Source organism: Camelus bactrianus, chromosome 10 (genome assembly GCF_048773025.1).
Source record: "Camelus bactrianus isolate YW-2024 breed Bactrian camel chromosome 10, ASM4877302v1, whole genome shotgun sequence".
NCBI lineage: Eukaryota > Metazoa > Chordata > Mammalia > Artiodactyla > Camelidae > Camelus > Camelus bactrianus.
In genome coordinates, this window is record NC_133548.1 from 14,817,695 (window position 1) to 14,840,128 (window position 22,434).

The 22,434-nt window shown below is 38.6% G+C and overlaps 1 protein-coding gene across 6 annotated transcripts in view; it reads right to left on the minus strand.

Moving 5' to 3' along the window:
- Nucleotides 1–22,434, minus strand: part of ATG13 (autophagy related 13) — a 42,729-nt gene that overhangs the window by 6,398 nt on the left and 13,897 nt on the right. For 3 of the 6 annotated variants that reach the window (XM_010964604.3, XM_045524033.2, XM_010964608.3), the window contains 12 exons: nt 16,406–16,487; nt 15,361–15,441; nt 14,839–14,958; nt 12,546–12,592; nt 11,252–11,392; nt 7,808–7,848; nt 6,952–7,048; nt 6,535–6,633; nt 5,659–5,752; nt 2,771–2,869; nt 1,907–2,017; nt 1,374–1,510 (listed from right to left, as the gene is read on the minus strand). In XM_010964604.3, the coding sequence (XP_010962906.3) occupies nt 1,374–1,510; nt 1,907–2,017; nt 2,771–2,869; nt 5,659–5,752; nt 6,535–6,633; nt 6,952–7,048; nt 7,808–7,848; nt 11,252–11,392; nt 12,546–12,592; nt 14,839–14,958; nt 15,361–15,441; nt 16,406–16,474 (1,136 nt within the window). In that variant the 5' untranslated portion in view covers nt 16,475–16,487. The remainder of the gene's footprint in view (nt 1–1,373; nt 1,511–1,906; nt 2,018–2,770; nt 2,870–5,658; nt 5,753–6,534; nt 6,634–6,951; nt 7,049–7,807; nt 7,849–11,251; nt 11,393–12,545; nt 12,593–14,838; nt 14,959–15,360; nt 15,442–16,405; nt 16,488–22,434) is intronic. The other 3 variants (XM_045524037.2, XM_010964610.3, XM_045524035.2) reach the window with 2 other exon arrangements.

Below are 22,434 nucleotides of genomic sequence, written 5' to 3' on the forward strand. Positions count from 1 at the left end.
CTTTCAACACCACATTCGATTTGGCTGCTCTCATTCCCTCCGTGCAGACTAATACTGAGTCCTGGATGATGGGGGGCTCTAAGCAGCAGAAACAAGGGCCCTTACTGTGGCTGCCAGACTAGTAGTCACAGCCCTGCAAGCAGCAGAGGATGGGAAAGTCCAAAAGCAGGGGCTCAAGATGGGGAAGAACTGTGCCGTCCAAGTGGCCTCTGGACTCCAGCCAGCAGGGAGGACCAGCACTAAGGAAAGGCCTGAGCTCTGACGACCTACCCTGACACAGGGTCTTCTCTTTAGCTACTCCTGTTCATGACCCAGGATTCAAGGCTCAGAACACCAGAGTGTAAAATGGCTAAAAGGAGCCTCCTTTGATTATGTAATGGGGGAGGGACAAGAGGATGGAAGTTTGGGGAGCCAGGAATGAAAGTAATTACTTTTCCTGATGGATGGCACAAAAATATCTTCCCAAACAATCCCCCTCCCACCACTCCGCTGTGGGAATGGAAAAAACCCCAGGAATTTCTATTATCTGAAAGTTCACTTAGGATGTGGTGGGGCAATCAACGTCATTACCTCTGGGGCCCTCCATGTAAGGGAGAGCAGAGCAGGGCAGGGCAGCCGCAGCTTCCCACAGAACTCCAAGTGTAATGGAAAGAGCCAGCAGGGGCTTTGCAGTCTGAGGAGCTGGGCTTGTGCCCGGCCGTTTTGTGAGCTAATTGCTCTCTTAGGCAAATTACTTAGTCCTTCTGAGACCCTCTTTTAAAAGGAAGTAACAATGGTGATTTTTGCAGGGTGGGATTATGGGAACTTTCATTTTCTACATAATGTCTTCAAAATTAGAATTTTCCAGACTATATCACTTCTGTAAACATAAAAGACAAAAGTTTTTTTTTTTAATTTTAATGAAAAATAGTTGTTTCTAAAGAATAGTTGTTTCTAAAGAATTATAAACATAGTAGAAAAAGAAAAATCAATCCTAACCTCCACCACAGATACACTGTGACCTTGGACGTCAGGCTTACAGTTAACAACACCTTTGTTCTGGTTTCGGGAAACACTGAGGATGCCGCCAAGGGAAGTAAACTTGGGGTAAGGGACAAACATCTGAAAAACACCTTCACCGGATGAGAGGATAAAGAGCCAAGCAAGCCCTTGCTGTTTGTTGTTGGTAGCAGTGCCCAGAGCCAGCATCTTCATGTACCAGCTGCAATGTAAGATTTTCATCGGGCATTTTAAGGATTCCACATTTACCACGCCAATGCCAAGCCTGAGCCAATGCTGAAAGCTACTCTTTACTGATACTAAATAAGCACGTGTCAGGGAGGACAGGCCCCCTGGCTGGTCTGAACAGTGGCAGAGCCAAGATGTGAACTCACCTGCTGGAAGGCGTGGCAGCACAGTGGGCGCCATCAGAAGGGGTGCAGGTTGCCACCCTCTCCTGGTCAGCTTGGGTACCGTGGGCAGGCTGGTTGGGAGCAAGGGGTACCCCACCTTCCTTCCCCGGAACCATTAGCTTTGTAGAGAAATGAAAAAAACACCATGAATCATGGCAGTACCAGGTAGAAGAGGAAACACAGCCTAGCATAAAGGTATCCGCTCTCCAGCTTTTCCATCACCAATGCTGCCACCAAGTGGGCAGGAAACCTTGGAAATCTTTATCCTCTGGGACTCAGTTAATGGGAGACATGCAAGGTAAGCACTAGAGAGGGAAAAGAGAGGGAGAAAACACTCGGGAAGCTCTTCTAAGAGGCCTCCTCCTCTCAGAGTCACCTTAGTTTTTCAAAGTTACAGCAGAGCTTTGCTTCGTAACACTTAGAATAATACTGATGTCTCAAGAGGCCCCTCAACTGCATCCGGGAAAGGGAGGCAGCACAGGAACCCCCAGTGTCCTCCCCATCTTTAAAGATACCTGGTGAGGGTGTGTGGCATTTAAACCAGCAGCAAACACTACTGGATAAGCCAGGTCAGCTGATCCAACGCCCAGGGCAGCAGGCTGATAGGAAAGGCGAGAGCTTGAGAGCTAAGCAAGAGAAAAACAGAGAGGGGCAGAGGAAAGGAGGAGGGAAAAATAGGCAATCCTAGAGTATGGCTAGTGATCAAGATCAGTAGAGAGGTAAGGAATGGACCCCAACCCACATCCTCACAGTGTGAGGGGCCTGATGTAAGGGCCAAAGACTGGCCAGGCCGTTACTTTGTAAATAAGAAAACAAGACTGGACTGCAGTGGGATTAAGATTCCCAGCACTGTGCCTTCCTAAGGCTTCAAATGAGTTCCTTGCTCCCCCTTTTCCCAGGGGCTCAGCTAACTGTTTCGGTTTCCAGCTCAGCAGATCCATGAAGCCCAAGCCTGGGCAGAATTTGGAGCCAAAGTCATAAGATTTTTCCCAGGTCATTCTATTTTCTCCTTTGAGCATGAGGCCTCTTTGAAACAGAAAGCTTTTTCCTAATCATACCCTCTATCACCACTGGGTTTGGGAGGGTAACTATTTATATTAAAAAATAAAGAATACCACTCTTGAACGGTTTATTTGGAAATAAGATATAAACAACTCCATGTATTTTTCACATCAATGCCAGGAGGAGGGGCAAATGACAAATCCTATTTTGGGCTGCTGTGCTATGGCTGTATCCTGTTAAAAATCAATTACCACGCCTCAAAATAACCCACAGAACACTTGGGGATATTTAAATAGCTGTACCTTGTACTTTATTTACAGTTTTTAAATAAAAAGATGTCATCTGATTACATCCCCTTCTTCCCAGAATGAACTCACTTGATGGGAAAAGGCCAGTCCTGCCATGGGGACCCTCAGGGTGTCCGTCACCACAGGAGGAGGGGTCTGAAAATGTGCCTTTGTGACAGTAAACACACACTGTGCACAGATACACACAGACACAGGAGAAACAAGAGAAGAAAAAAGAACAGGGACTTGAGAAAGAAGTGAAAAAACTCCGGAAGGGGCAGCAGCAATAGGGGCTTAAAAGTATAAAATGGACATTAGGAGGGAAACAGGGAGAAAGCTGCCCAGCTGCTTTCCCACAAGGACCGCTTGGAAGGATGTGAAGAAGAGATGTTTATCCCCGGTACTCTGCCGCCTGCCTGTCTCCCTGATGAGCAGGTGGAAGACAAAGCTGAGTCACGCTGCTATAACTTGGTGAACAGGGAAACCTGAACCAAGTATTAGTCTGTCTTTAGTCAAAAGAGGGTGGGAGGATGTTAGAGAACAGTCTCCAACAGGAAACACCTAAGAACCAACGCAGGGTGTGAGGAGCAGGAATGAAGACACTGAAGTTAAGATGCTAGACTGAAAACCTTTTTCTGGGGACCCAGAATCTGCGGGGACAAATTGAAACAGTTGACATTGGTTGGCTGGAACTTTAAAATGCTCAGGTACCCAGCTGCAAACTTTCCTCCATCCTCCCAGGGAGGATGAGTGTGCATATACAGGTGTAGGTACTGGGGTGTGCGCGTGCACGCTGCTATAGTCCCTGCTGGTGTAGGAGAACTTGATGGGGCATTTTCAAGACTTGTGAATTCAAAGCTAATTATGGGCATGATGATTGTTTTGGGTCTTGCTGTTCCATCTTTAAGTCTCGCCAATTAACTAATTAGTGCTTAGAATTGGAGGTAGGACCTTAAGTCCCAGTAGCAGGTTCAAGGTCACAACTATTTCCTGACTCAACTCTGAGCCCAAATGACACAATGATCCTTATTTTGTTGGCAAAACAAACAGTCCATCAACATGTATTTACTGGATTCTAGCAAAAGCTCAAATAGAAGTTGTTGAACAATTATGCAATTTCCTAGGTTAAACCAAAGAAGAAACTATTTCAGTATTTACAGGTGGCAAATGATTTTTCTGTGTTCTACCATCAAGATTTAAAATGAGTATTTCTGCACCAAACTGTACCAGCCTTGATTAGAGGTGCTCCAGCAGTAGTGAGTGACAGGGTTCACCCACAGGCTGCTCAGTATTGATGCGCAACTTGGAGAGATCGTGACAAGACACCAAGGGTAACTGATACCATGAAAAATATAGGCTCTCCTTACACAGGTAAACAAACATTTTTTGCAAACATCAGGTACAGAAACTACTTAACTTCCCTTTATTCTGCGGGTTGGGTCAAACCTCCAGTGTATCAAAGAAAGAGACAAATTGATTTGTTAAGGCCCGGCCTCACCATCCCTCATACCTCCCAAGTTTATTTATTGTGTATGAATTTATCAATTGTAAAACAAAATAAAACTGTTTAATGAACATTAAATGACATTCACATTTTGATTATCTAAAAACTTTACTCACTAATGTGCGCTAGTAAGAAAATGTATCGCCCCCTTTGTTTTTTGGTCAAGATTGCTGTCTGTCAACAAGTGTACCAGAAGCTACCCGCCCCCAGTTCAATGGCGACAGCCATGCCTACATATATTAATGGGGGGATGGGACTAACAATTCTCACATCCCGAGACCAAACTGTCTAGGCAATTTTACAGTAAGAATCTCTTCAACTCTAAACTGGGACAACAGAACTCAGTGATGTGTGGATTTTGTAAAGTCCTTCATATAAAAGTTAGCTTTTGTGCCTAACTTCTGCTTTTAAAACAAATTAGAACTATGCTTTTAATTCAGTATCCAACAACCCAGGATGGAATAAATTTTAATTTTTTCTTTATTTAAAAAACATAGAGAATAAAAATGTATGGAGAGCTAATTAAGTTGTTGGGTCTCCCAAATAAGATGATGAAAAGGGATAATCCAGTGCTCGATTAAAGAAAGTAGAACTGACTTAAGTCTACAAGAAACTATCCAATGTGAAAGCAAAGAGGAGTGAAATAACAGAGATGATGGGCAGGCAGTGGGTAGAAGATGAATGACTTGGGGTGAAAGGGAAGGAACGTGCCCTGAAAGACAGCTGGCAAAAATGATGCTTTATCTGAAGCAGTCTCAGTATGATGTTCCTCATACAACAAGGCCACACAGGCACTTCACATTGTTTGGAGCTTGTGTTTTATTGAAACTGGATTGGACACTGCAGATGGACTCAAGTGGAAAAGTTAATGGTTAAAAATATTCAGAGAGAGAATGCAGATAGGCAGATATCCGTGTTAACTATTAAGTAAAACTGCACTGCTGGTGTCCTACTGGCAAAATTTTATGCTAAATAATCATGAGCTCCTTTTATGCTCCTTCTATTATTAGAAACCATATATATCATTTCATGAAAGAAGTAGCTACCAAATGAGCAGGTGTAAGTTAAGAGTACCTCTCTGGTACCAGAATGCATTTTTGATTTTCTAGGAATTTTCCATGACCAATTTTCTAGGGAATTCTAAGATGTCCCCAGGAAGGTAAGTAAATCTTTTAGGTTAAGAATGGCTACAGAGACACTGCTCTGGGAAATATACCCAGTGTTCTCCTTATTTGCTGGAAGTAATAAATCCTTCTTTTTCTCTCTCTCCACCCCAAAAGATAGAAAGAAAGAAAGAATTCTTGGAATGTTACCTGCTGGGTAAGAAGGCATTCCTCATCCCTCAAAATAATCCCCTTGAAATAATCACCATCACCACCACCAAAAGAGATTGTATCTAAATTTTGACATCATTTCATAAGACCCATATGTGTACCAAATAACTACCGCCACCCCAGAACCTGCTTCCCCCTACCTGGGATGGAGGGGAGGTGGAAAAAGAGGTGGTACACACTTCTTGAGAATCTTCCACAGAAGGATATGTTACTCCAGTGTCCTCACTGGTGGTTCTATAGTGAGTGGAAAAGAAATTATGAACTGACTGATGACAGTTAACTTCAGAAAAGATACAAAGAGAGGTTAGATAAGGATGCAAGCTGTGGCAAGAATTGTTTCAGGCGGAGCCCCTAATGGCAAGAGAGGCATGTTGAGTCCTTGATAATTTCAAACATTTCCAGAAAGCAGCATATAGAGGTTGACAGTGGCTTTTTTTTTTTTTAAAAAAAACCCAAACATTTTACCTGAAATATCATTCCAGAGTATTTTCTTAAGCCTGGCTAGTACTGGGGCCAAAAAATTATCAGCAGTAGAGAACGTAGTGAAACAAATGTCTAGACTTCAAAGACAAAACCTATCCAACTTTATGAGTCCTTCACAGAAAGGCAGTATCTTTCCTGATATATATTTATTTCCATCACTAGAGAATTCTGTTTTCTGGGATCTAGGCCTGGAGATGTTTGATTCTGATGTACAACTGAACTGTGCCAATGGTGACCTGAAAAGCATTTAATTTACAAAGGACATTCTACAAATGACTGCCACTCTTAAGTCTCTTAAGTAAAATCAAATCACTACTGTCAAGATTCAAAGTATCCAAGAACTTTCTGAACTTGGTACACCCTAAGTCTTGGTGTACCTTACAGGTAGCAGCAAGAATGACAGCTAGCCACTCTGCTTCTCTCCACGTGGGGTCTCCATCAGTGAGTGCTGATAAGGATGCTCTATGTACCTGTGCAAGATGGATGCTTTTGCCTACCTGCAGTTTGGGGAAAACGTCATTCACAGTCCTCACCTGTAATTGCAGGGGTGCATGGGCGAGGAGCTGGGATAGGGACGGTCCACAAAGTGATCAATGATAATCCCCATGATAGGTGGGGTCCTCTCAAAGTGCCTGTAATGCAGCAGGAAAATTGCCATATTTGTTAGAATGCCTTGTCAGCCCCCCTGAGGTCCTCCTCAGAGGGCCCCTTCTCACCTTTTACCTATTGGCAGGAACCAAAGAGCCTTAACTATCACATCCCTAAACATAAACCACCAACTCTACATTGGCTCTGGGACACTCAGACTCCTCAGTCTGGAAACTGGACTCTCTCTCAGTTTAACTCTTTTGCAATGGCAAAGCTCAACTGTAGGCTTAGCCACCGGGTTTGGAGGAAGAAAACTACTATCTTTAGAAGAGTTCTGTTGGATTCCAAAGCATTTTCCTCACCTGGTGGACATGAATGCCAAGTTAATTCTGTAAGCACAAGAAAGAGTTATGGTGCCCACAGGGGTGCCCACTGTCCCGACACGAACTGTCTGGAAACCTAGGAGAAGAGATAAACAATTAGCTTTTTTTCCAGAGAGTACTGACACTGCCCCCGGTCTGTCTTTCTGTGAATCATTCCATCTGCTGTACAATCTCTGGCATTATCCACTTAGCACCTTGAGTGCAGCAGCATAAATTTCATACCTATGTGTATGTATGTATATATTTTTTTCTTTCAATTTATTCTGTATTAACCTAATATTGTCAGGAGAAACAGCATTTCCAGATAAAACTACCTTCAGAGAGGTAAAACGATTGTTGGTCCTAAAGCTTAAGCAAGTCCTAACCAACCCTGCCCAGATGTGCCACAAGTATAGGCACAGCAGAGGGGCATGAGGAGTTTCTCACATAAATTTAGGAAGTACACACACTCCCACCCAAACTGCCACCCTGGAGCTAAGTACAGAAAAGAGCCAGGGCCTTACAAGGTATTTCCAACAAAGCTTCCTGGTTTTTGTGGTTTCATTTCCAATTTTTCAAAACTGTTGATACTCATCAGAAACATTTAACATGCTCGTTGTAGAAAATTAGGAAAACAGACAATTGTACAAAGAGTAAGAAAGAATAGAGTTACTGGAACTTTGGGAAAAATTAGTCAGTCATTCCTTGGGGGCTCTTTGGACCACCCGTCTTTTCCTTACTTGTATCACGCATACTAAAACCACGAGCCACATATTACTACAGGCAGCATCCGAGCCCATCTCTGAAGTCAGGGGAGCTCTTAACACTACAAATGTTTTTCAACCTTGATACATACCTTCTCCTAAGCCATTCAGCTGAACTTCCCCAAAATATATCCTGTAAGGAAGAAAGAAAGAAAAAAGTTACCTGATTTCTTTATTCTAAGGGCCTGTATACCACAACAACTAGAAACAAAATAAATAAAACCAATCCTTCTTTTCTTATTTGCATGAACACCTCTCCTAATGGAGCAACACTGCTACTACCTGATTAAGCTGTAGGCATGGGGATGTAAATGGAAAGGACTGGTTAAGAAATTCAGAAAATAAAAATTAAGTGGAAATTGCCATTTAAGTTTCTTATTCCTGCTCCTACAAGGTGTTTATAAAGTATACCTACTGGGAAATAAAAAATATATAAATAAAATTGGCAAATAGGTCTGGGACTACTATGAGAAAGTACAAGATTTTTTTTTTTAATTGAGGTGTAATTGACATACATTATATTAGTTTCAGGGGTACATAATGATTCAGTATTTGTATACACTGCAAAATGATCATACTAAGTCTAGTTAACATCCATCATCATTCACAGTTACCATTTTTTTTTCTTGTGATGAAAACTCAACATCTAGTTTCTTAGTTAGCCACTTTCAAATATGCAATAGAAGGTACTGGATTTTGAAGTGTAGTCTTCAATTAAAGGGAGCTCTCTGTGCTCGTCAAAAGTCATTCCAAAGTAAATTGGTGAAGAAATTAGAAAATCTTGTCCACCACAGAATAACTAGGGAAGATTATTCTAAAATATAAAAATATAAACACAGCAGAACTTTTCCATGAATCTCCCTGGGAAGGCCAATCCAAATTAGCTAAATGTCTGAATTACAAAGAACACTTAAAATGTATTTTTATATTTTTCAAGTAATATTGTTAAAAATTAAACTAATACATGGGTTTTTCATTTTATTTTTCTTAAAAAAAATTTTTTTTTTACCTTTGGGGGGAGGTAATTAGGTTTATTTATTTATTTATTTTATTTTATTGGAGGTACTGGGGATTGAACCCAGGACATCCTGCATGCTAAGCATGCACTCTACCACTCAGCTATACCCTCCCCTCCATGGGTTTGTTCAATAAAAAGCAAGCTCCAACAATCTACAAAGCCCTACGGTTAGATGTCAGGGATAAGATAAAGATAAATTATGGGTAAGATTCAGGACAAATCTGAATTGTAGGTCTCAAACACTATAGTCTGGAGGGGAGAAAAGAAACGTGTATAAGTAGCTGAAATACATGTACAAAAGTGACAGACATCTTAAAGCAGGAGTCAAGCAAATTTTTATTTAAAGGATCAGTTAGCAAATATTTTAAGCTTGCAGGCCATACAGTCTGCGGCAACTACTCAGCTTTGCTGTTGTACTGCAGAAGTAGCACTGATAACAGGTAAATGCATGGGGTGGCTGTGTTGTAAAATAACTTTTTTATAAAAACAAGCAGACAGTCTGCAGACCACACTTTGCTGACTCCTACCATAAAGTAATATAGGAATGACATTAATAAAGTGTAGCCAAAGGAGATTTTGCCAAGCACCCTCTGAGAAAAAGCTGAAACTTAATCAGCTCGCTGCTCATTTGAATATTGGTACAGTGCTTAAAATAATCTAATTCTGTTATACCTTCTTGTGGCTATACTCTTTATGCTACTCAGGTGCTAAGCAAAAGTCTTCTTCACAGATAGTAGACAAAACTTTAATTTAGTCTTGATGAACAACAAATTTCAAATGAGTTTTTATAACAATGTAGCTATAGCGAAATTATCAAATCTACAGGATCAGGGAAAAAATGATAGTACAGCAAAAAAAAAAAAAAAAAAAAAGACAAGGCTATTGTTTAATGGTATAGGCTATACTGTTAACCTGTCAGCAACAGTATAAAAAGAAAAAAAAAAAAGAGTTAAATCTACCTCTGAGACCACCCACTTCTCTAAGGTTTAAACTAGTTAGCTGCATCCAAAAGCACACCTGATAATGATAAGCAATCAGTGAGCAATACTGTATTACTCCAGAGATACAAGATAAATGAAGAGTTTATTTATTTACTTATTTAAATTGAATTTTATTTTTTGAGGGGGGAGGTAATTAGGTTTATTTATTTATTTACTTAGTGGAGGTAGTGGGAATTGAACCCAGGACCTCGTGCATGCTAAGCATGCGCTCTACCAATTGAGCTATACCCTCCCCCACTAAATGAAGACTTTAAACACGGGTTTGAAAAGGACTAGAAGTCCTAGTTAACTAAGTAGTGTACACTACTAGTAGTGTAGCATGGCTACTTACAGAAGAACCAAATTAAAGGGGACTTAGCATGAGAATGCTGAGAAACGAAAAATAAGAGTTATATAGGAATAAAAGTCTAGTAATTTTCAAAGGGAATACCCATCTTGAAACCTGAGAAGACAACAAAAACTTGGAAAAATAAACATGGGTAGGTTGCTAGATTATTTCAACAGAAATAGTTAAGTTCAAATCCTTGGTCCTTCTATCCTACTATACTTATTTCCTCTCAAAATCAGCTCTGTACATGTGAACCAAAGGCTAAAACCCATGGCTCATCACTAATGTGGAAAAGAGTCTTGGATGATTTGGGAACCTCTGGCATTCCATGCTCTGCTTTCACACTTTCCTACATATCCTCGACACTACCGCTCTGGTCCATTCGACAATCTGAGGATAGCTCACATCCTGCCCCCAATTTCTATGCCTTGCCACCCATTGTACGCCTGACCTGGAATGATCATTCTCCCTCACTCCCAGCAGATGAAATTTTCTCTCCCTCAAGGTCTAGTCTGAATGCCACTTCCTCCATGAAGCCTGCCTTAATCTCCCACCCAGATCAAACTTTTGCTTCCTATGTTTTCACAGTATGTTTTCCCTGACACTGCTATGCAAATCCTGCTTTTTACTTTAATTATGCATGTACCAAACATTTCCCCATTACATTAGAAATACGAGTAGGGCTGGGCTCTATATAGTTCTTCCTTGGGCCTAACACAATACTTGCATTAAAAAAACATTCAATAATACATATGTGTTGAGGTGAAATAGTAAGAAAAATTCTCAAAGAACTGTCAACTAGTTCTTTATATCCACAGACAAATAATTAAAAACAAACTGCATTAGAGTTTGTTACACAGAATTTTAATCTAATTCTGGAATTTAGAAGGCTGTGGAATACAGATACCTTGTTTTTAAAAGTCTTAAGCTCCTTTTCCAACAATGAGATATATATCAGTAGGACCAAAAAATACATTCCACAAGAATCAAGACTGTATACAAACAAAAGGTTTGGCTGCTTTGAAAAGCTGAGGTTCATAAGAGAGAATGGATAGACAAACATAGGAAAGCTATAGCATCAACTATCCAACCATCTGTCCAAAAATTAATCACGGAATACCTGAATGCTAATCAGACAATGTGCAAAGTGATGAGGCCGATGAGTGAATCATTAAGGTGAGCTGTTTACCTGTACAGTATGACATATTCATGCCCTTGCTTTCTGGAGAGTCTGTAAGCTGGTGTCACCCTGGTTATAGCAAGGAGAGACTTCAGCAGCAATGACAGTCTGTTGTACACTGCATAGGAAACTTTGATTTCTTTATCACACCTAAAGAGCAAAGACACTATCAGTATTCTCCTATTCAACCAGTGCAAAACAGAGAATTGAAATGCAATGAATATAGAAATACTAGTTATGTTCCATCCAGTGACTGAGATCCACTTGTTAGCATTATTCATAAGTTCTGATTGGCTATCATCTGCTTTGCAGTCTAAATACACCTATAATCAACAGAGATGGTTGCAAATCAAGTGCTAAAGCTGTATATGATTAAACTTGTTATTAAAACATGTTCCAAACTAAAGCTGTAATAAGAGTTCTTTGACAGCTTATCAACAGATTGTTGAAGAAAGCCAAAGTTTCACTTTCTCATGCACTAGACAAAGGCAGATGGGCACCAAAAGGCATCTAATATATTTTTCTAGCTTTGAGGCAGTTATCTTTCTAAGAAATAAAACAACATACTTAAAAACAGTAATTCAATACTGCAATTATATTACTGAAGGTGAAAACATAATTTCAATGTCTCATGAGCAGTCTACCTCTATACATCTAACAACAAATCTGGAGGAAAGTATTTGGTACTAAAATTTTGGACTATACCTGGCAATTGCCTTCTATTTAAGAAAGAAAAATAATGCCCACACCACTCATACTTATTACTAAGATTTTTCTTTTGATGTGCTGCTATTTCTCAATTTTCCTATATATTCTTCTTAAAAATTAAAGCTTCAGGCAAGAAGTAAGCTAATCTGCCCTGAAAGAAGAAAATGGAGGGGAAAATAATATGCATTTTCAACCCATGACCAACACAGCATGTATAAAGGAGTAATGAGGGGAAATCTTATTGGATGTCTGCCACACAGAAAGCAGACAAAACAGAGTAGTCATGTTACAAGAGCTCAAGGGATTTAATCAGAGAACTATCTGTACTCTGGGAAAACAACAAACCCTTTTCAGCTTTCTCTCTGCTCCTTTCCCTGAAGTGTCTGAGTCTCTCTGGACTGACACTCCCTTCTGAAGGTCATCTCTGTGCCTGGGCTGGGAGCCAAGCACGAAGCAAATTGTAGCAAAGACCTATTGGCTTTGTTAAGTGGTCAGAACACCCTCCATGACTGATAACAAGGCCCTGCTTTTCACATGATGTTGTGTACTTTATCCTCAGCTACCACAACCAAGGACCCTAAGACAGAGCACTTACTTTTCATTCATTTCCAGACACCAAATTTCTAGCTCCATGGAATCTCCCTGTAGACAATTGAAAGATATTTCAGTTTTTTAAAACTATCTTCTTTTTTCTCATTATAAAGCACTATATAGCCACTATATAAAATACTGGAAAGTATAAATAAGGTAAAAAAAAAAAAAGAGATATCAATTTATAATCCAATCAGTGACTTTTCTAAATTAAAGTGAGATCACATTGTATAAACTACTTTTATCACTAACTTTTAAATTAAATACAACATGGAATTCTACTTATAATTTTAAATTCTACATTTTCTTTAATAATTGCATAGTATTCCACCATATGATCATCATTTTACCCAATCAGCCCCCCATACTTCGACATATAGGTTGTTTCTAAATTTTCACTAAAATAAACAACACTGATAAACAACTTTGAAACTACATTTTGTATGCACCCTGAATCAGTTGAAGGTGAATTTCCAGAATTAGAATTGTTAGATCAAGGGATATGTATGCTTCTAAGACTTTCGCTATGTATGACCAAATTGCTCCTCAGGAAGGCCAACACTTCAAATGATAGAGGGAGCCTTTCCCTCCAATTCAGTAAAGGATATTTTTAGGTGACATACAGTTAAGGAATACCTTAACAAGCTCCCTACTTAGAAGTCTTTTTAGCTGTTTGATGTCTTTAGCCAAACTGTTCAGTTCCTCTGTAAGTCACTCTGAACAGATTTAGTCTAGTAGATAGGAAAGAAAAAGAAAAGACTAAAGCCAGACTCCTTCAACCCTGTAACACTCCTGTGTGTCACTTAGTGAGAAGGATACTCACATACATTTGAACACAGGTAAGCTTTTTACGAATCAGTTTAAGTTTTAGGTTTGGGAGTAAGTTTGGTTAGTCTGTGGAGTAGAGAACTTCTATTAGTTCTAGATCAAATTTAAATCTGTATCCTTAATATATATCCTTCTCATCACAATGTCATTTCTAAATGATACAAATGAATTTTGAATTCCTCTCCCAAACCCCCTCCCAAAAAATCAAGGATGACTGGACAGTAGGAAGTATCCAAGACAAGTTAGTGTGGTTTTTCTAGGACAATCAGAACAGTTTAGAGTCAGATTTCACAGATACCTGGGAGAGGAAAGATTCTATTTGGACTACGTATGGATCACTAAGGGAAATAATTCACAGTATAAATTGGTGACTCAATAAGGAAGAATAGGAAGTTTCGTTTTATTTGGTGCTAAAGTTTCCATGGAATAAATACACTCATCATTCATTCAACAAAACTGAGAGCCTACTATGTGCCACCCCCGGCACCGTGCCAGGTACAGAGATGATTATTCATTCATATCCTGCCTCATTTCAAGAACTGAGGAACTACACAGATAAATCAGATGTAGCATGGCTGCTGATCTCAAAAATAAAAGTGTAAAGTATGAACAGGAACATGTAATGATTGTCTACTATATGTTATGTTAGGCACTTTACAAATAAGAATTAAAGAGAAAATATTACAGCCCTGCAAGACTGTGAAGTGTTGTGTTACTTTGGTGGTATTGGTAGAGGTGGGGTTAAGTCATTTGTACAAAGTTGCTCAGCTGAGGGGGAAGAGCATAGCTCAGCGGTAGAGCGCGTGCTTAGCATCCACAAGGTCCTGGGTTCAATGCCCAGTACTTCCATTAAAAAAACAAACACAAAAACTAGTAATAAATAAATAAATAGACCTAATGATTACCCCCCCACACAAAATTTTTTTTTTCTCAAAGTTGCTGAGCTAGGATCTGAATTTGGGTCTGTGTAGCTCCAAGCTCTATTTGCCTTTTATCATACCTTGCAACCTCACAACCCTGTAGTGGAAATAGATTAATAAACATACAAGAAACAATATCTGGCTCAATCTAAACATGGAACAAAGTGAGCAAAAACATTTTAAAAAAATCACAATATAGGAAGTTACACTCTAGAAACAAATATAAACAAAGCACATGGGGAAGTTTAAGAGAATAGTTACCTCTCCCACTAGAAGGGGGAGATCTTCTACAGCACATGAGTCTTGAAGGGTAAGTAGAAACATATCACATATGGATGATATATATATAAAGATGAGGGTGAAGAGTCTAAAAGATGAGGGTGAAGAGTCTATTCCAAGTGGTTGGAAGAATAAGTACAAAAACCATGATCTCCTCAGAGAATGATGAGAATATCAGAGAGGGAAGGGGCGGGAATAAGACTCAGTTGGAGCCAGAATGTGAAGAGCTTTGAGTGCCAAGTTAAGACACTATTCTGGCCATAACCTTACCTCCGAAGTCTTGAGTGAGATCTCCACACACATAGATCTCCCGACGGCAGGCAGCTGCCCTGCCAGCGCCTTCTTCGCTTCATGTGTAACCTCTGGGATGTCTTTGATTGCTAAATTGAACTAGAACACAAAAGGGACTTTGTGTTAAACACTCACAAGGAACATTATGGAAACATAAAGTAGTAAGACTGGATGTTGGGTAATCCAGGCACTGCTCTGATTAAGGACATTCATTCACTTCTCCCTTCTCCATAAGAGATACCTTGCATCAAATACTCAAAACCCAGGTTGAAAAGCTTTTTAGCTATCATAGCAGAAAGCCAAAAAAGAAAACAAAAAAACAAAAAAAACCCAGGATTAACATTTAATGAAGAACATACTTTCCAAGTGAGTGGATCAAATGAAATTAGGAATTTTAATGTTATGATTTAGTAATATTATAAATAGTATTATTTATTACTACACTGTGACTCCTTGTGACAAACACCATAGTACAGCCTTTAGCAAGAATAGGGATTTTACCCAATCTGAACCCGTTGGGGATGAAGATGAACGAGTACAAATCTTCTCGCCCAGTCGAGCCTGGACAATCACTTGGACAGTCTAAAAAAAACCAAATAAACAAATCAAAGATGAAAACTTTTAACAAATTGATTTGGCTCCTGATTAGCATTAAAAACTCTCCAAATGCAGAGTTAAAAAGATACCAATGACCATAACTATACGTCAGGAAAGGGTAGAATCTAAAACATTCAGGAACAGATAGAAAAAAAACATGGCACAAAAATAATAGTGTAAATATTCCTGAGGGCATACTGAGCGTTAGCCAGTTAGAGCAATTATAGTTTGAGGCTTGGAATCTTTAATACTCTCACATGGCAGAAGGAAAGTTGCACATGGTGGCTTTCATAAAGAAACAAGTCCAACCGTAGGTTTAAATATTCACTGTCATACACTTACATAATCATAGTAGATTTAAACCAAGGATTCCACAATTATTCATATCATTTGGCCCATATGGCAAAAGTCTCCCAACTAATTTTACAACCAGAATCTACTGCATGGATTGTTCTTACATAGCAATGGTTGAGAGGAAGGAGCGATAGAGGTGGAAATGATTTTTACGTTTAGGAAAATATAACTTCTAAAGTATTCAAAATTCAGTTTTAATTCCTCATTTACCCAGAAGGAACAATTAAGTGAAAGTCAGACATTTCAGGTAGTTGATGTTTAGGGAAAGATGCCCCAAATGCTGTCCATTCCTGTCCATAGTCCTTGTTCTCACCCCAAAGGAACATACTGTGCCAATAACCAGGCATAATAAGTTTGACATTTCTGCAAACAGCCTTGCAAAAAAATTTTTTTTGAACAAGTAGCTGTGGAAAATTGGAAGCTACTTTTTAGTTACACCCCCACTACCGCCCCCAAACTTCACAGTTTGGTTTACAACAGACAGAAGTATCCCTTAAAATGGGCAAGCTGCAAGCTGTTATGCTGTATTTCCAAAAAGGGAGAAGCACGGAAGTTATTTCTAACAGTTGTAGGCTCAAGAGAATGGATATATTACCTTGAGGGCAAAAAATTTAATGAATTTGTCCAGGTCCTTTCTGTCTTGGGAATTGAGATCAGTTTCCATTGCCTATAGGAATCTAAATCAGGGGGAAAAAAGTGTTGAAAAATGTGACTAATATCCTTTAAAAAGGATTGCTACAACAAAGCATACAGAGATGGTATTGTCTACCAGCTGTACGAATAGTCCTGTGGAAGGTAAAAAATATTCCCCCTAACTAAACACACCAAAGTGAAAAACAGAAAGATACTATCTTTTGAGGAAAATAAATTCCACACAAAGAGCTAAGTCTAGAGACCTAAAGAACAGATGAGACAAGCCATTTTACCTGGATCTGAAACTTTGACCTTTTAAATATAACGTATCTATTAAAAAAGTTTTATTACCCTACACATTGAGTAAAGTTTTAATAAGACAAAACTTTGTTAAAACATAAAATGAGTTACCTTACATTCCTTCAAAAGGCCACTTAATCAACTTTAACTTTTGCACAACTTTTGAGAATCCTATGACATGACAAGCTCTTTCTTCAGAAAAATACACATATACAGAAACATTCAGATATATTCGGGGGGTTCATGGATTTCCTGAAGTATATCACAAACCCTCAGGTTGAAATGGTTTGAGAAGGGGCTGGTATGAAGAAGAAAGCATTTAGGGAGAGGAGAGCATGAAGTATAAGCAAGGAGGAGCAAAATGGGTTTGCAACTATTAAGTATTCCAATTTCCCAGTGATTGTGTATGGCTGGTTGGGGCCGGGCCATGAGTCTTAAATACAATGCAAGAGACTGATAGGCAGCTAGTATCAGAAATGGGAGCACCTTCAAGGCTTTTGAGGAGAGGAAGCAACACAGCCTGAATGGTGCTTTAGAAGGATAGCTTTGCTAGCACTGTCGAGTAGTTTTGAGTATGGAAAGCAGAGAAATCAATTAGGTCCTTGGCAATAATTTCAGGCCTATGGTCAAAGCTAAAACTCTAGTACAGACATGATATGGAAATAGTATGAATGGGAGAATTTTAAAGGAAGAGCAGATGGGATTTAAGGACTGGCCACAAAAAGTTTAATGTGGTTTCAGTTAACAAAAAGAAAACAAGAAAGCCAGAGGGAGAGCTAGTTTTAAGGAAAGATGTAAACAAAAGAGCTGAAAAAGGGAATAATGAGTACAAGTTAAAAAAAAAAACCATACTGTTCTTTACTGAGGTATAACTTAAATGTAGTGAAATGCACACATCTTAGGTGTACAGCTCAATAAACATTTTATATGCATACAGCCATATAACAACAATCCAGATCAAGTTATAGAATATTTCCAATAATCCAGGAGGCTCCATTATGTTCCCCCTACATCAATAAATCCACCAAAAGGTAACCATTATTCTGACCTCTACACCATAAATTAGTTGTCTGTCTTGAATTTCTTATAAGTGGAATCAAATATTATTAACTCTTTGTGTGTAGCTTCCTTTATTCAACATTATGTCTGTAAGATTCATTTTTAACGCAGTTTATTCTTTTTCATTGCTATGTAGCACTCCATTTTATGAATATACCACAATCTATAAATCCTACTGTTGATAAACATTTGGGTTGTTTCCTGTTTTTAACTATTATGTTCTTACATGAGTCTTTTGGTGGACATGAATACTCACTGCTCTCAGATGTAAAGCCAGGAGTGTTAATGCTGGGTCACAGAGTATACGTACACAGGCATACCTTGTTTTATTGCACCCCACTTTACTGTGCTTCATAGATATTGCCCCTCCTTTTTCTTTTTACAAGTAAAGCTTTGTGTCAACACTGTGTCTAGCAAGTCTATCAGAGCCATTTTCCAACAGCATTTGCTCATTTCATATCCATGTCACATTTTGGTAATTCTCAAAATATTTCAAATCCTCCAATAGCAGAAAGATTATAACTCACTGAAGGCTCAGATGGTGGTTAGCATTTTTTAGCAACAAAGTATTTTTAAATTAAGGTATGCACATATTTTTGACATCATGCTATTATACTCTCAATAGTCTATACTGTAAACACAACTTTATATGCCCCAGAAAACCAAAAAATTCACGTGACTCGTTTTAGCGCAGTAGTCTGGAACCACCTCGCAATATCTCCAACATATGCCTGTGTTTAGCTTTGATAGATGCTGCCAAACAGTCTTCCAGGATCTGTACCAATTTACGTCATTAACAACAGCATATCAGAGCTTCCGCTGTGCCATGTCTATAAGACCACTTGGTACTGCTGACGGATATTCTCTTCCAGAAAGTGCTAGTTCAAGCCTTTTACCCATTTAAAAAATCAGGCTGCCTTTTTCTTACTGAATTGTAATGTTAAAAAAAAAAACAGTATATTAAGTACTATGTTGGATATGTACTACAGATCTTTTCCCAGTTTGTGGTTTGCCTTTCTTATGGAATCTGTTTCTTTTTATGAGAGTCAGAATATACTAACAGATAATGGCCGAACTACATATATAAAAATAGAGCTCTGACCCATAACCTGCAAAAACCTAGCCCAGGAAGCCAACCTACTATCTACAGTAACCAGTCAGGGAAGTCAGACTATCCCTAGGAAGTCAAACAATAACCCCTTTAAAAACTATCCCCAAATAGCCAGGACCTAATAGCTTCCCTAATTTCTATCCCTGCTTCCAACTTCGGACCAGCCAGAAAAAGGCAAATATGTACCCCTAACCAATCACATAGGATACCACTATTTTAGTTAGGCTGCTTACAGCTTCCCCATGCCAACAGCCCCAAATAAGGACATCCTTGAAGCCTTCTTTCCACTATAAAGCTTCCCCAATGGTCTACCTGCCTTTGCAACTTTGTCAAAGGCAAGTGATGGGGCAGACTCTCCTACAATGACAAGCTCTGAATAAATGATCTTCAACTGGTCTCATTTGGGTGGTCTTTACGTCCTTATTAAATACCGCTTTTTTTTTTTGCATGATTTTTTCAGGGGGGGGCATAATTAAGTTTATTTACTTATTTATTTTTAGAGGAGGTACTGGGGATTGAACCTAGAACCCTGTGTGTGCTAAGCATGCGCCCTACCACTTGAGTTATATCCTCTCCCCTAAATACAGCTTTACTGAGGAATAACTGACAATATATATATTAGAAGTATAAGATTTGGTAAGTTTTGACATGCTTATAATTGTAAAATCATCACCGCAAAATAGTGAACATAACAATTACTCCCCCAAAGTTCCTCATATTCCTTTGTAATCAATCCCTCCCTCCAGCCCCTTCTCAATAACCCATACCTAAGCAACCTCTGACATGCTTTCTAACACTAAAGATTTCCATCTGCATTTCCTGGAGTTTTATATAAATTAATCATACAATATATACTCTAGCTACTTTCACTCAGTATAATCATTTTGAGACTTATTCATGTTATATTCTACACCGGTAGTTTATTTCTTTTTATTGCTGAGTATTATTCTCCTAAGGAGTCTTCTGATGATCAGAGTTTCTTAATTTTAGTAAGTCCAATTTATCAACCATTTCTTTGATGTTTAGCACTTTTTTGGTGTCCTGTTAAAATTTTTTTTGCTGATATCAAAGTCATGAAAATATTCTCCTACATTTTCTTCTAGAAACATTTTTATCTTCCACATTTAGATTCATGATCCATTGCAAATCAATTTTTAAAAGGAGTGTAAGTTAAGGATCAAAGTTCACTATTTTTAGCCAATCAGTTCAGTTAATTTAATAGGCTGAGTTATAAACACCAGAAGAACCATCTGAAAATGCTAAGTAAGCCTGGAACTAATGGAAAAGATTAAGACTGAGATTAAAGTTGGAGACAGATCTCAAAAAAGAAGAGATAGTTAATTAAAATTATAGCAACAGATGAAATGACCAGGGGAGATAACAGAAAAAACAAAGTAACAATGACCTTGGAAAACATCTGTCTAAAAGCCCCACAAGAAAATGCAAGAACTAGTCAGAGAAATAGGAGGCAAAGTAATTTCTGAGAAGTCTTCATTGAAATAAAGGAGAAATTACAGACTAAAAGGATGGTCAACAACAGAAGTTTTTGTGGAGGAGGCAAAACTTTACTCATCTTAAGTTTTCAGCTGGGACTCTTAAAAAGACAAGTTAACAAGAGAAAAAGTTTACTAACGCATGAAGTGTACATCACACAGGAGAAAACTCAACGAAAAACAACTCAAAGTGGTGGCTTAGAACTGTGGTTTATATGGGATCTTCAGAGAAAATAAATTTGTAGAGAAATGATAGGACAAAGGAAAGCAGTTTTAGGCATCCAAGGACTGCAGACTGTGGGAAGGTTAAATATATGGGAGGAAACTAACGGAGTAAGGTTTGTTTGCAGATTCTTCTGGTGCCTCCTAGGTCTGATAAGAATCTGTCTCCAGTGAAAAGGGAATTTATATCCTGCCTTTAGGCAACAAAGGGGAGGGTAAACAAAGGCTCTGCATTTGCTGCTTATTAATTGCCTTCAGCTCAAAATAATTATGTCAAAGAGGCATATTTTGGGGTGACATATTCTGGATTCCTTCATTCGTAAGAGGAAAAGGCCTCTGGACTTGTAATTATGCTGTTAATGACCTCTGAGAGGACAGCTTCTGAGAGCAGTAGTGAGGAATGGATTCAGCTACTTCTGAGAAGTTACATAGGAAAATACCTCAAGCTGTTCTGGTTAAAAGGGTTTTCCCTCTAGGAGAGGGATATAGCAAATTTATTGGGAGGGGGAAGAGACCAATGAAGGAGAAATAAAATACCTTAAAAAAAAAAAAGGACACTATGAACTCATCTACAAAACAGAAATACAGGCATAGTAAACAATCATATGGTTACTGGGGAAAGGGGCTGGGAAGGGATAAATTTGGGAGTTTGAGACTTACAAATTTTAGCCACTATATATAAAAATAGATTTTTAAAATTTCTTTTGTATAGCACAGGGAACTATGTTCAGTATCTTGTAATAACTTTTAATGAAAAAGAATATGAAAACGAATATATGTATGTATATGCATGACTGGGACATTGTGCTAGACACCAGAAATTGACACATAATTGACTGTATTTCAATAAAAAAAGAAAGAAAGAAAGAATTGATGAGATACCACAGGAGAATCCACTGTGATCAAGAACAGATTAAAGCCTAAAGCTATCCAAATTACAAAGGACTCATCTTTGGAGGCCTATCAAACAATATATTTAACATGCACACCCACCTTCAGACTTTCCTAATTTTGGTTAAAAAGAACACTAACAAATATTAAAGTAAAAATAAAAAGACCTTTCAAAGGGTTAAACAGCTCAAGGCCCTAAAGCAACACAGCAACAGATCTGAGATAAGAATAGTGATGGAAAAAAAAAAGTGCTGGAGGATTGTGCTGCCCCTATTTTACACTGAAGTGGGGAACTGTGTTCCTACCATCAAAGCATCTACCAAAGCAAACATTATAATGGCACAATGTCTCTTATGACTTTCTATATCCCTGGAAGCACTAAAAAGATTATGTAACTAGAGTTAGTTATTGAGCCCAAAGGGGTGGTCTCCACAGAAACTTCTCTTTCAGGCATCAAAGCTTACTGTCCCCTTAAGCCTAGGTTATCAAGCAGTTAATTCATTCTTTACAACATAAATGTTAACAGAAGGTTTACCCTATGCTTTGCTCTTTGAAAATTTCTCCTTTGAAGGCTCCAGGGATAAAGGGAAATTTGGTACAAAAATTTAAAAGAAACCTACAATTGAATTTTTCTTTTATTCTGTCCTTTACTACACTAACCAATTACTAAATCCTTCAAACTCTTGCTTTTACAAAACTCTTAATATTTGCAGCATTTTCATTTCCATAGATACCACCTCAATCCAAGTTACATTTCTTATCTGGAAGAGACTCACTTGGTTAGTTACTTTACCTTTGAAGATCATCAGGCTATGCCATCCTAAAATATGCCATTTTGGCATAAAGATTATTTTAAGCTGAAGACATCTGAGATTCAACAGATGTAGAAAAGAAATCTTCTCAGAGCCTTCCATA